Source organism: Convolutriloba macropyga, chromosome 10, assembly GCF_964194025.1.
Source record: "Convolutriloba macropyga chromosome 10, txConMacr16.3, whole genome shotgun sequence".
NCBI lineage: Eukaryota > Metazoa > Xenacoelomorpha > Acoela > Convolutidae > Convolutriloba > Convolutriloba macropyga.
This window is the reverse complement of record NC_134477.1, coordinates 40713482-40728032: the sequence shown is the minus strand read 5'-3', so window position 1 is coordinate 40728032 and position 14551 is coordinate 40713482. Positions and strand designations below refer to the sequence as shown.

The 14551-nt window shown below is 31.6% G+C and overlaps 1 protein-coding gene across 6 annotated transcripts in view; it reads left to right on the top strand.

Moving 5' to 3' along the window:
* Positions 1-14551, top strand: part of LOC142348133 (uncharacterized) — an 84229-nt gene that overhangs the window by 39603 nt on the left and 30075 nt on the right. For all 6 annotated transcript variants that reach the window (XM_075399337.1, XM_075399335.1, XM_075399336.1 and 3 more), the window contains exon 4: positions 4082-4232. In XM_075399337.1, coding sequence (XP_075255452.1) covers positions 4082-4232 — 151 coding nt within the window. The remainder of the gene's footprint in view (positions 1-4081; positions 4233-14551) is intronic.

Here is a 14551-nt window from a genome sequence, read left to right as displayed (position 1 = left end):
AATGAATCGTCAAGAAATGGTGAATATTCGGTTCAAATTGGTAAAATTTTCCCAGCATGTATTAAATGATGATGATCAAAGAAATTATATAAATGAATCGTCAAGAAATGGTGAATATTCGGTTCAAATTGGTAAAATTTTCCCAGCATGTATTAAATGATGATGATATCTCCGGAAGTGTGAATGAGTTCTTAGAAAAGTGCAAATGCATTCCATTTATGGTTCCCTTTGCGACAAGTATTAAATGATGATTAAATGATGATGAATCGTCAAGAAATGGTGAATATTCGGTTCAAATTGGTGAATCCAGAAGATCAAAGAAATTATATAAATGAATCGTCAAGAAATGGTGAATATTCGGTTCAAATTGGTAAAATTTTCCCAGCATGTATTAAATGATGATGATATCTCCGGAAGTGTGAATGAGTTCTTAGAAAAGTGCAGATAAGTGATGTAAAATTTTCCCAGCATGTATTAAATGATGATGATATCTCCGGAAGTGTGAATGAGTTCTTAGTGTGAAAGAAAGTTTGACTTACCAGATTAGAAAGACAAGAAATATGACTTCGATCAAAGAAATTATATAAATGAATCGTCAAGAAATGGTGAATATTCGGTTCAAATTGGTAAAATTTTCCCAGCATGTATTAAATGATGATGATATCTCCGGACGTGTGAATGAGTTCTTAGAAAAGTGCAAATGCATTCCATTTATGGTTCCCTTTGCGACATGTATTAAATGATGATTAAATGATGATGAATCGTCAAGAAATGGTGAATATTCGGTTCAAATTGGTGAATCCAGAAGATCAAAGAAATTATATAAATGAATTGTCAAGAAATGGTGAATATTCGGTTCAAATTGGTAAAATTTTCCCAGCATGTATTAAATGATGATGATCAAAGAAATTATATAAATGAATCGTCAAGAAATGGTGAATATTCGGTTCAAATTGGTAAAATTTTCCCAGCATGTATTAAATGATGATGATATCTCCGGAAGTGTGAATGAGTTCTTAGAAAAGTGCAAATGCATTTCATTTATGGTTCCCTTTGCGACATGTATTAAATGATGATTAAATGATGATGAATCGTCAAGAAATGGTGAATATTCGGTTCAAATTGGTGAATCCAGAAGATCAAAGAAATTATATAAATGAATCGTCAAGAAATGGTGAATATTCGGTTCAAATTGGTAAAACTTTCCCAGCATGTATTAATTGATGATGATCAAAGAAATTATATAAATGAATCGTCAAGAAATGGTGAATATTCGGTTCAAATTGGTAAAATTTTCCCAGCATGTATTAAATGATGATGATATCTCCGGAAGTGTGAATGAGTTCTTAGAAAAGTGCAAATGCATTCCATTTATGGTTCCCTTTGCGACATGTATTAAATGATGATTAAATTATGATGAATCGTCAAGAAATGGTGAATATTCGGTTCAAATTGGTGAATCCAGAAGATCAAATAAATTATATAAATGAATCGTCAAGAAATGGTGAATATTCGGTTCAAATTGGTAAAATTTTCCCAGCATGTATTAAATGATGATGATCAAAGAAATTATATAAATGAATCGTCAAGAAATGGTGAATATTCGGTTCAAATTGGTAAAATTTTTCCAGCATGTATTAAATGATGATGATATCTCCGGAAGTGTGAATGAGTTCTTAGAAAAGTGCAAATGCATTAAATGTATTAAATGATGATGATATCTCCGGAAGTGTGAATGAGTTCTTAGTGTGAAAGAAAGTTTGACTTACCAGATTAGAAAGACAAGCAATATGACTTCGATCAAAGAAATTATATAAATGAATCGTCAAGAAATGGTGAATATTCGGTTCAAATTGGTGAATCCAGAAGATCAAAGAAATTATATAAATGAATCGTCAAGAAATGGTGAATATTCGGTTCAAATTGGTAAAATTTTCCCAGCATGTATTAAATGATGATGATATCTCCGGAATTGTGAATGAGTTCTTAGAAAAGTGCAGATAAGTGATGTAAAATTTTCCCAGCATGTATTAAATGATGATGATATCTCCGGAAGTGTGAATGAGTTCTTAGTGTGAAAGAAGGTTTGACTTACCAGATTAGAAAGACAAGCAATATGACTTCGATCAAAGAAATTATATAAATGAATCGTCAAGAAATGGTGAATATTCGGTTCAAATTGGTGAATCCAGAAGATCAAAGAAATTATATAAATGAATCGTCAAGAAATGGTGAATATTCGGTTCAAATTGGTAAAATTTTCCCAGCATGTACTAACTGATGATGATCAAAGAAATTATATAAATGAATCGTCAAGAAATGGTGAATATTCGGTTCAAATTGGTAAAATTTTTCCAGCATGTATTAAATGATGATGATATCTCCGGAAGTGTGAATGAGTTCTTAGAAAAGTGCAAATGCATTCCATTTATGGTTCCCTTTGCGACATGTATTAAATGATGATTAAATTATGATGAATCGTCAAGAAATGGTGAATATTCGGTTCAAATTGGTGAATCCAGAAGATCAAATAAATTATATAAATGAATCGTCGAGAAATGGTGAATATTCGGTTCAAATTGGTAAAATTTTCCCAGCATGTATTAAATGATGATGATCAAAGAAATTATATAAATGAATCGTCAAGAAATGGTGAATATTCGGTTCAAATTGGTAAAATTTTTCCAGCATGTATTAAATGATGATGATATCTCCGGAAGTGTGAATGAGTTCTTAGAAAAGTGCAAATGCATTAAATGTATTAAATGATGATGATATCTCCGGAAGTGTGAATGAGTTCTTAGTGTGAAAGAAAGTTTGACTTACCAGATTAGAAAGACAAGCAATATGACTTCGATCAAAGAAATTATATAAATGAATCGTCAAGAAATGGTGAATATTCGGTTCAAATTGGTGAATCCAGAAGATCAAAGAAATTATATAAATGAATCGTCAAGAAATGGTGAATATTCGGTTCAAATTGGTAAAATTTTCCCAGCATGTATTAAATGATGATGATATCTCCGGAAGTGTGAATGAGTTCTTAGAAAAGTGCAGATAAGTGATGTAAAATTTTCCCAGCATGTATTAAATGATGATGATATCTCCGGAAGTGTGAATGAGTTCTTAGTGTGAAAGAAAGTTTGACTTACCAGATTAGAAAGACAAGCAATATGACTTCGATCAAAGAAATTATATAAATGAATCGTCAAGAAATGGTGAATATTCGGTTCAAATTGGTGAATCCAGAAGATCAAAGAAATTATATAAATGAATCGTCAAGAAATGGTGAATATTTGGTTCAAATTGGTAAAATTTTCCCAGCATGTATTAAATGATGATGATATCTCCGGAAGTGTGAATGAGTTCTTAGAAAAGTGCAAATGCATTCCATTTATGGTTCCCTTTGCGACTGATTTGCAGAAGCAAACCATATTGGGTAACCTTTGCGACCCCCACTATAAATCAAGGTGCTAAGATTAGTTCTGTATCTTGACTTTTTCACACTGATGATGGGTATATATACAGCTGATTTTTGAGTCCTTTTTCATCCCCAAATTCAAATCACCATCTTGATCTAATAATCAGATCTCTCCTGTAAATCTCTAAATTCTACTGTAAAATATCATTTTGTTATTCTCTCATTTTTGAGAAATTAATTCTTTTACTTAGTTAAAAACGCTTTTTATTCCGCTTGCGAAAGTCCATAACCCAACAGATACAAAAATTTTGGTAATGAAAAAACAGTTATGAAAAACTTTCATCCACCCTCTTGTTTCCCTGACATTTTACTTTGACTTCAACAGTCAATTGCTCTCTATTGCTTTAATATATAATACAAGACAATAGCAAAATTAGTATTCGCAAAAATCACAATATGTTGATTTTCAATACAATTTTTGTCAAGTAAAACTAACTCAGTCTGTGAATTTAAACCTCGTTGGGGCAAATTGTTCAACGATAGATGGCTCCTACTTTCAAACATTGATAATCCGTTCACGCATTTAAATAAGCGAAAATAAAATTGTATGTCATAATACTGCAGCAATATAATGACCAATTTTTTGTCCTTTCTCTTCAGATATTTGTCAAACAACTGCATAATAGTGGTGGAGGGTCTTCACACAATGCAGTGTCTGAGAGAGTTGTGCGTGGACAGTCAAAGACTACCACCTGGAGAGAAATTGATATTTGACCCACGCACTGTCATCAACATCAGCCCCACTATTGAGGTAAAAGTAGCAAACCACAACATGAGGTTAACTTCTGCTTGAAAAAGACATATTTTTCAGAACAACACATTCTTATGAGCAAACTTTTCAGCTGCGTTGATACGGAAATTCAGAGCCGATCTTAAACACTTAACGTGTTTCATTATGCAAATTTGAAGCTCAAAACCTCGATGTAATTAAAGAGACTGCGCAGCTGCTCGAAATAAATACAAATTTTAAAATGAACCAAGAGTGAAGTGAAAAGGAAAACAAGGAGGCTCGGTAATGTGCGTTCGCACATTAAGTTCCGACCCCGCACATCTACATTTTTCACTTAATTGTCTACTAAATGAGATTTAAAAAGTTAACATATCAACATATCGTTCAACAAACTATTAAAAGAACACAACAATCTACTCTAGAGGGCCTATGAGACCTGTGGCTACCATAATATGACTACCAGAAAAGACGGCAATACAAATCAATTAGTTACAAATATTAATTACGACCAAAACTCTCTGACCATTTTTTGAAAACCACTAATAGCCAAATAAAAATGGCATCAGATAAAATTTATACTAAGAAGATTAACCGGTAAATTTTAGGAACAAAATACGGGACTTTTTCTCAATGCGTTTATTAAAACATTGCTTTTTTTAAAAAAAAGAATTAAATTCGAACTGATTAGAAACAATAGGCATCAAATGAAATCATTGAGAGAGTCTTTTATACCTCAATAGAGAGTCTTTCATTATCCAGGATATGTCATTCGACTAAAGAAAGAACGACAAAAACAGGCAAAAACGAAAAATTTGCACAAAAATTTATGCACGAAAATTATGCCCCAATCAATTAAATATTAAGTTGATCACTAAAAACAATAAAAATCTTCGTTTGCATTTTTTGCAGGTGACAACATTTGTAAATCAAATGACGCCCATTATTGTGATACTGTGAAAAGAAAAGAAAAACCTTCAAAAAAGGGGCAAATATGCAAAAAAAAAATTACGAAAATTGGTGTTATGAATACTGGTTGTTCCAAGAAGAAAGACCTTTTGAGGAAAAAAGAACCGTTATGAAGACCAAATTGTATTTCAAAAGCTAAATAATGTGAATTAATTGTAGAGATGCTTAGCTACAATTTAACAGAAATAAAATCAGCAGATCTCAAAAATCTATCTCTTTAATATTGAAAACAAATATTTTCAAAAAGCATAGCCAACAAAAATTTTCGACTAAAAGAGTACACATTTTGCCTTTCAACTACTCGGAAAACTGATTGCGACTGTTATTGATGAGACTAAATCATAAGACTATAAAATAACATTAAATACAAGCTGAACTAATAAGTTTCACAAAAAACTTTACGAAACCACAGTTTTGAAGCCATTAAATTTATAAGATGATAACCTCGAGAATGTAACATCTTTATTTGCGTCTCCTTTGGTCATCATAACGTATTTTTGTGAAACACCTATCACAAAATGACAACAAAAAACCACAAAAACTGAAAAGTATCTAAACTTCTCAAAACTCATCTGAAACAAATTGTCTAAGCCCTGAAGACATCGTTTAAAAAGTTCAAACAACAGGAAAATTATTGTTTGAATGAACAAAACAATAAAAAGAGCTCTAAATAATTAGGCTACTTTAAGAAAATGATACACTATAGTAAAATACGAAAAAAAACGCAAACCAGAAAAAAAAGCGATGTTGAAGAATACTATTTCTTTTTTTAGAAAATTAATTCGAAAGTCAAAACAAACATAAACTATTTACCGATATTAGCTATTAATTTCATTTGTTTATCTATAGTTGGCCACTGAAACTTTAAATTACACAATATTTGGCATATGACTACAAAAATTAACAAATAAACGGCAAAAATAGAGAACTCTACCAATTTCTTCAAGAGAACGGCGTCGCAGCCCTTCAAACCATATGTGATGAAAAGAAAATATATGTTCAGTTTCAAATGTTTCAAAGTTTTTTTTTCAGTTAGATTGTCAAGTAATGTACAATTTTACAAAAAAAACAAAAACAACATCAAAAATGGGCAATTTTGCACAAAAATCAGAAAATTTTGTATGAAAACTCGTAGTACCAAAAGCAAGAAAACCTTCTATTCAAACAATCGGCCACAAAAATATTTTGTATACTACAAGAAGGAAATGTTGACCTGTAATTACTGAGAATAAGCAAAATGTTGACTAGAATAATATAAAAAACTTACAAGTTCAAAAAATTTTAGCCAAAAAAACTTCAATCAAACAATTCAACAACGCTCTTCTATCTCTAACGGTAACAATAACACTTTGCCGTTAAAAATTGTAACTTATTTTGAATTATATTAGTGAAATTGTGCCAAATTTTAGCAAAAAAATTAATGAAAATGTGAACAAAAACAGTCGAATGTTTACAAAACTTTAAACCTCGATAACTCCCTGTAAAAAACGAAAATCGAAAAGATCTTTTTAATTCCACATTCTACGCTGGAAGGTCTTTTTAATGATACCACTCACAATTCTCTACGATGAATATATCGATCGGCCAAATTTGACTGAACAACAAAAAAAACTCAGTTGAGTATATAGTTCCTCCCTCCCCACTAAAGTGGGGTCGGAACAAAAAGGAAATTTGAAAATGCGCAGATTTCAGTGAAATTTTTCTTGCCCACTCTAGCATTCTAGATTTCAATTCAAGCACACATGTCATGTAATAATACTGTCAACAGAAGACGCAGAGACAAACAGCTCAACTAAAAGTATTTGATATGGTCAAAAATCTACTACAGAAAGTAGAGATTTAGATGAAGTACGCAATTTTTGCGCATTGGCAGAATTCTCAATGATTCCGAATCTCTAATTGGCCAAAAACTAAGCAGATAGTAACCTGTACATATCATTTATTGACCTGACAGTAGTATGGTAATCCGCCATATGACTGTAGGGGGTGGGGGTCCGACCCCCCCCCCCTACAAGACTTTTTACCACCGAAAAACTGATTTTCTCTTTGTGAAACCAAGGTTTTTGGTTAAGTTTCGTCAGCCTGTGAGAAGTTCTTATGTTAAGCCGGCTGGCTCAACTTAACCAAAAAACTTGGTTTCACAAAGAGAAAATCAGTTTCTCGGTGGTAAAAATTCTTGTAGGGGGTGGGGTTCGGACACCCGCCCCGACAGTCAAATGGCAGATTTCCGCTGTTGCAATGTTCGCTGTATATAGAATTAGGATTTACCTAAGTTTTGAACTCTCACTAAATCTTTTTGGTGAAAACATAAAAAATCTGATATAAGACACCAGAAGCCTAAAATTTTTCAAAAATTTCAAAATTTTTTTTCGAAAATTTTTCAAAGTTTTTCAAAGTCCTAAAATGGTCTGAAATGGATTTTGCTCTATAAAAGAGCACTCAAAAGTGATTTTTTGTTCACTTCACTTTTTTATCTATGCAGTGTGGGGGTCGAAACATACAAAACTTTCAAATTTTTGAGAGAAATTTTTCAAAATTTTTCAAAGTCTTAAAATGGTATGAAATGGATTTTGCGCTATGAAAGAGAACTCAAAATTGATTTTTTGACGACTTCATTTTTTCAGCCATGCATTACAGTGGTCGAAACAGAAAAAAATTTCAAATTTTTGAGAAAAAAATTGTAAAATTTTTCGAAGTCCTATAATGGTCTGGAATGGATTTTGCGCAATAAAAGAGCACACAAAAGTGATTTTTCGAGAACTTCAATTTGTTCAACTAAGTAGGGCATGAGAAACTCAGGTTCTGAAAAAGTCTTAAATAAGTCAAAGAACTGTCAGAAGCAGCTTTTGTTGAAATTACTTTTGCAAATGTGCAGTATGATGTCTAAAACAAGTCTTTGTATACAATTTAGTCTTTAGTTTTTGTATACAATTGTAACTATGTATGTTTCTATCTAAACAAGTACGTCTGTTTGCTTGCATGTGTTCAAAATTGAAATTTTTTATGTATGAATGAGCAATTGAAAGAAATCGAAGAATGAAAATGTTTTTTGTATAAAATTATGCGTATTCATGTATATAGTCGTGAAAGTGTATATATTTGTTTATAAGTAAATATAACTGTGCTTAAGTTTAGTAATAGGTTTGTATGAGTATGAGCTGGAATGTATGCTTGCGTGTAGGAGTTCTAAATGTTTGTATATGTCAAGACATTTTTGGTTTTATGTGTGTACGTTTTTCTTGATGTTTACGGTGGAATGTATTTATATATGTCTGAATGTGTTTATGTATTTATGTATTTATATGCATGCAAGTCTGATAAGAGAGAGAGAGAGAGAAGTCCCTGGAGGGCAATTTAGCTGTTTAGGAGAATGTTGTTATTTTTTTCCACGGTTCATTATTATTATATCTTGCAAACAGATTTTGACCTTCAGCGTTGTTAAACTCACGCTTTTGTCCTTTAAACATTGGCAAGCAGAACGTCACAACAGGAGACGATTACAATTTTTTAATGTTCTAAGCATGCTTTTTTTGAAAACAAACTTCTCAACACTTTTTCAGCTACCCTTTCAGGATTGAGCATGATTATTTACAGGACAAATGTATTTGAGATAAATTGTTGAGAAATAAACAATAAACTGAGCTGAGTAAAAAGAATATATTCTGTTAAAAAAACAGAAAAAGTTGGTGGGGAAACTATGATATGCAGGGGCAGCCGGCACTTTTTACTTAAAAAAATTAGAATGATAGGAATTCATCAAGAGCGTGAATCAGAGAAAAATTCTTGAATCAAATATGCTCAGCATTCTGTAAACCTGTCCTAACATTTTGGATTAATTATTGTTCTGTCGACGTTTTAAAATAACATTACCGTAACGATATTTGATAGAGCATCGGAAAGAGGTACATACAGAGGAACTTGAAATTAAAAAGAACAGAGTCTATATATCATAAAATTGGGCTAAGAAGTCTGGCAAACATTTCGGAATTGAACACAACACTACTGCTACCTACTACTGCTACTACCAAATACTACATCTACTGTCTACTACTACCTACTAGTAGTACCTACAACTACTAATAGATACTACCAATACTAACTACTGCAACTACTTATTGCTTCTAAGTTACACTAGTACCTACTACTACTCACTTTTTACTACCTTCAAACATTATTTTCTTTACCTTATTTACAACAATGTTCTTTTCTACAGAACGAAAACATTTCCTATATCTAGACACTCGTTTAGCATAAACAATAGACGCTTTTGTCTATTTTAATGTAACGTGTTGTGACTGACGCAGACCGACAGACATTATCCGTCAATATTTTCAACAAATCATCAATTAATTGAAGTTTTTTAAGGATATGAAAAACTCTAAAGCTTTGTTGCATACATTAACTCAGCACTTTTCAACTTAATGTTAATATTCTGAATTAACAATTACAAACATCCGTAGTATGATATATCAGGTGGTATTTAATTAATTAAATCAATGTAGGGTTTTTACTGTTTAGCAAAGGAGTCTAATTTTTAAAACTTCAATTAAATTTCATTTTATGTTCTGTTTTTTGAAGTGCAACTTTTTGTGTATTTTTCTTACTTATGGCGGATCAGTCATAAGCTTAAGTTTTTTGTTCAAAAGCTGAGTTTTTTGTTTATTCAGTGTATGAAGTCTGATATCAATTGCAATTAACTGAAAGATATAAAAAGCAAACTTAAAGTTCTAGTTTGAAGGATTTTATGGCGTAAACATTGAGTGCTTCACAACGGCGCTGCACTATTTCTTCTTATAATATCAACCCTACAAAAATATGCTTGCTTCCGAAAAGTCTATCGTGTGTACCTAAATGGAAACAAATACTTTACCACGTACTTACATTATCCAAACAACTGCGGTTTGACTGTATATAGTTGTTTTCATTTGATTATTCAAAGTCACTTATTATTTCAGTTGTAAGGTGTTACACAACTTTTTCTGAATCCTTACTTTTCAGCTTTTGGTATAATCTGGAAACTGCTGGGACAGCTTGCCAAAAGAACAATATATTAGTTGAGTTTCAAAATGAACCTCAGCATCGGCTAACGATGTGTTCCCAGCTAAGACTGTAATTGTGAAATTGCTGTTCAAAGAAAAATTCAGCGCTACATGATTTTGCAATTTTGCTATATACGCTTCTTCCTAAATTTCATTGAAATTCATTTAATCTTTGTTTATCTGAAAAAAATGAAAAATAAATCAACCTCATCAAACGTTTCTCAGCAAAAATGAGTCAAACCTTAAATATAGAGGATAAGGTGAACAAAATTTTGTTTGTTTTCGACATCCGCTTACATTAAACGTACATTAAATCGTTCCAAGAAGTACTTTTTTGTTTATTTTGGAACAAAAAAATTCAAAACTCAATCGGAAATGGTATGGCTTTGGATGATCAAGTATAATAAAATGGAGAAACATGGCCGATCATTTTACCTAAAAGTTGAACTTTTGAATTCAAGTTTGAGTGTTTGATCTAAAAATGGTATTCAAAGGTAATTGACAAAAAAAGTGCTTCATTGTTAGTATTCAAAACTCAACAATCGGAGACCGCATGGACTTCGATAAGCGAGTATATTAAAATGGTGATTCTTGACAATCACTCTCCATAAAAGTTAAAGTTGTGAGATAGTGTTCAAGTTTGTCATCTAAAAACACTATTCAAAGATAATTGATTTTTAGAAAAGACTACTTTTGGTGTTGTGACCGTGTAACTTTGAATTACCAAATATAAAATGGGAAAACATGGCCTATCGCTCTATTTAAAAGTTCAAGTTCAAGTTTGAGTTTGTGATCTAAAGATAGTATTCATGTGATGATTACCTCATAATAATTGAGTTATGTTATACAGTTGCGAACGCAGAACAAATGAAACACGTTCTCACAACCTAATTGAACTACTCCTAACTATATATGTAAAAAAAAGCAAAAGAGACTTTCTGGTTTTACTAAGCTTTTTGATATAGTTTAGATTTTTTCCTATAATTTATCTTAAATTTGTTAGACAAAAGTTAAAAAATTTGAAGTATATATTCAACATAGGACATGAGAAATTCAGGTTCTGGAAAAGTCTGAAATAAGTCAAAGAACTGTCAGAAGCAATTTTTGTTAAAATTACTTTTGCAAATGTGCAGTATGATGTCTAAAACAAGTCTTTAGTTTTTGTATACAATTGTAACTATGTGTGTTTCTATCTAAACAAGTACGTCCGTTTGCTTGCATGTGTTCAAAATTGAAATTTTTTATGTATGAATGAGCAATTGAAAGAAATCGAAGAATGAAAATTTTATGTATAAAATTATGCGTAATCATGTATATAGTCGCGAAAGTGTATATATTTGTTTATAAGTAAGTATAACTGTGCTTAAGTTTAGTAATATGTTTGTATGAGTATGACCTGGATTGTATGCTTGCGTGTAGAATTTCTAAATGTTTGTATATGTCAAGACATTTTTGGTTTTATGTGTGTACGTTTTTCTTGATGTTTACGGTGGAATGTATTTATATATGTCTGAATGTGTTTATGTATTTATGTATTTATATGCATGCAAGTCTGACAAGAGAGAGAGAGAGAGAGAGAGAGAGAGAGAGAGAGAGAAAGAGAGAGAGAGAGAAGTTCCTGGAGGGCAATTTAGCTGTTTAAAAGAATGTTGTTATTTTTTTCCACGGTTCATTATTATTATATCTTGCAAACAGATTTTGACCTTCAGCGTTGTTAAACTCACACTTTTGTACTTTAAACATTGGCAAGCAGAACGTCACAACAGGAGACGATTACAATTTTTTAATGTTCTAAGCATGCTTTTTTTGAAAACAAACTTCTCATTTCTTTTTCAGCTACCCTTTCAGGATTGAGCAAGATTATTTACAGGACAAATGTATTTGGGATAAATTGTTGATGGATAAACAATAAACTGAGCTGAGTGAAAAGAATATATTCTGATAAAAAAACACAAAAAGTTGGTGGGGAGACTAAGATATTCAGGGGCAGCCGGCACTTTTTACTTAAATAAATTAGAATGGTAGGAATTCGTCAAGAACGAGAATCAGAGAAACATTGTAATGATGTACAAGAAGTGTAATTTCCACTGGAACTGTAAAACGCGCCAAATATTTAAAGTTAAATAGCCCCTTGAACAATGAAGCAAGAGCGGACGCAACCTCTGAATCTGCGGGGGGTTGCTAGAAACAGCTTCAGTGGTGTATAGGTCTTGCTTACGTATTGGGAATAATACTAGTAGATAATGCATGCTGGTATTGAAATCAAAACAAACGCTAATCGCTTCTTCAGTAAATGTGGAAGTAAATTACCAGAGCACCCCAAGCCAACAGATGTCAAAAAAGTTCAAAATAGTTCTTTCTTGAATCAAATATGCTCAGCATTCTGTAACCCTGTCTTAACATTTTGGAATAATTATTGTTCTGTCGATGTTTTAAAATAACATTACCGTAACGATATTTGATAGAGCATCGGAAAGAGGTACATACAGAGGAACTTGAAATTAAAAAGAACAGAGTCTATATATCATAAAATTGGGCTAAGAAGTCTGGCAAACATTTCGGAATTGAACACAACACTACTGCTACATACTACTGCTTCTACCAAATACTACATCTACTGTCTACTACTACCTACTAGCAGTACCTACAACTACTAATAGATACTACCAATACTAACTACTGCAACTACTTATTGCTTCTAAGTTACACTAGTACCTACTACTACTCACTTTTTACTACCTTCAAATATTATTTTCTTTACCTTATCTACAACAATGTTTTTTTTGTTTTTCTAAAAAACGAAAGCAATTCTTATTTCTAGACAATCGTTTATCATAAACAATACAAGCTTTTGTCTATTTTAAGGTAACGTGTTGTGACTGACGCAGACCGACAGACAGTATCCGTCAATATTTTCAACAAATCATCAAGTGTTTGACGTTTTTTAAGGATATGAAAAACTCTAAAGCTTTGTTGCATACATTAACTCAGCATTTTTCAACTTAATGTTAATTTTCTGAATTAAAAATTACAAACATCCGTAGATTGATATATCAGCTGGTATTTAATTAATTAAATCAATGTAGGGTTTTTGCTGTTTAGCGAAGGAGTCTAATTTTTAAAACTTCAATTAAATTTCATTTTTTGTTCTGTTTTTTGAGGTGCAACTTTTTGTGTATTTTTCTTACTTATGGTGGATCAGTCATAAGCTTAAGTGTTTTGTTCAAAAGCTGAGTTTTTTTGTTTATTCAGTGTATGAAGTCTGATATCAATTGCAATAACTGAAAGATATAAAAAGCAAACTTGAAATTCTAGTTTGAAGGATTTTTTGGCGTATACATTGAGTGCTTCACAACGGCGCTGCACTATTTCTTCTTATAATATCAACCCTACAAAAATATGCTTGCTTCCGAAAAGTCTATCGTGTGTACCTAAATGGAAACAAATACTTTACCACGTACTTACATTATCCAAACAACTGCGGTTTGACTGTATATAGTTGTTTTCATTTGATTATTCAAAGTCACTTATTATTTCAGTTGTAAGGTTTTACACAACTTTTTCTGAATCCTTACTTTTCAGCTTTTGGTATAATCTGGAAACTGCTGGGACAGCTTGCCAAAAGAACAATATATTAGTTGAGTTTCAAAATGAACCTCAGCATCGGCTAACGATGTGTTCCCAGCTAAGACTGTAATTGTGAAATTGCTGTTCAAAGAAAAATTCAGCGCTACATGATTTTGCAATTTTGCTATATACGCTTCTTCCTAAATTTCATTGAAATTCATTTAATCTTTGTTTATCTGAAAAAAAATGAAAAATAAATCAACCTCATCAAACGTTTCTCAGCAAAAATGAGTCAAACAGTCTTGTTGGGTTTGTGAACTCAAACAAAACCTTAAATATAGAGGTTAAGGTGAACAAAATTTTGTTTGTTTTTAACATCTGCTTACATTAAACTGACATTAAATCGTTCCAGGAAGTACTTTTTTGTTTATTTTTGAACAAAAAAACTTCAAAACTCAATCGGAAATGGTATGGCTTTGGATGAGCAAGTATAATAAAATGGAGAAACATGGCCGATCATTTTACCTAAAAGTTGAACTTTTGAATTCAAGTTTGAGTGTTTGATCTAAAAATAGTATTCAAAGGTAATTGACTTAAAAAGTGCTTCTTTGTTAGTATTCAAAACTCAACAATCGGAGACTGCATGGACTTCGATAAGCGAGTATATCAAAATGGTGATGCTTGACAATCACTCTCCATAAAAATTAAAGTTGTGAGATAGTGTTCGAGTTTGTCATCTAAAAACACTATTGAAAGATAATTGAATTT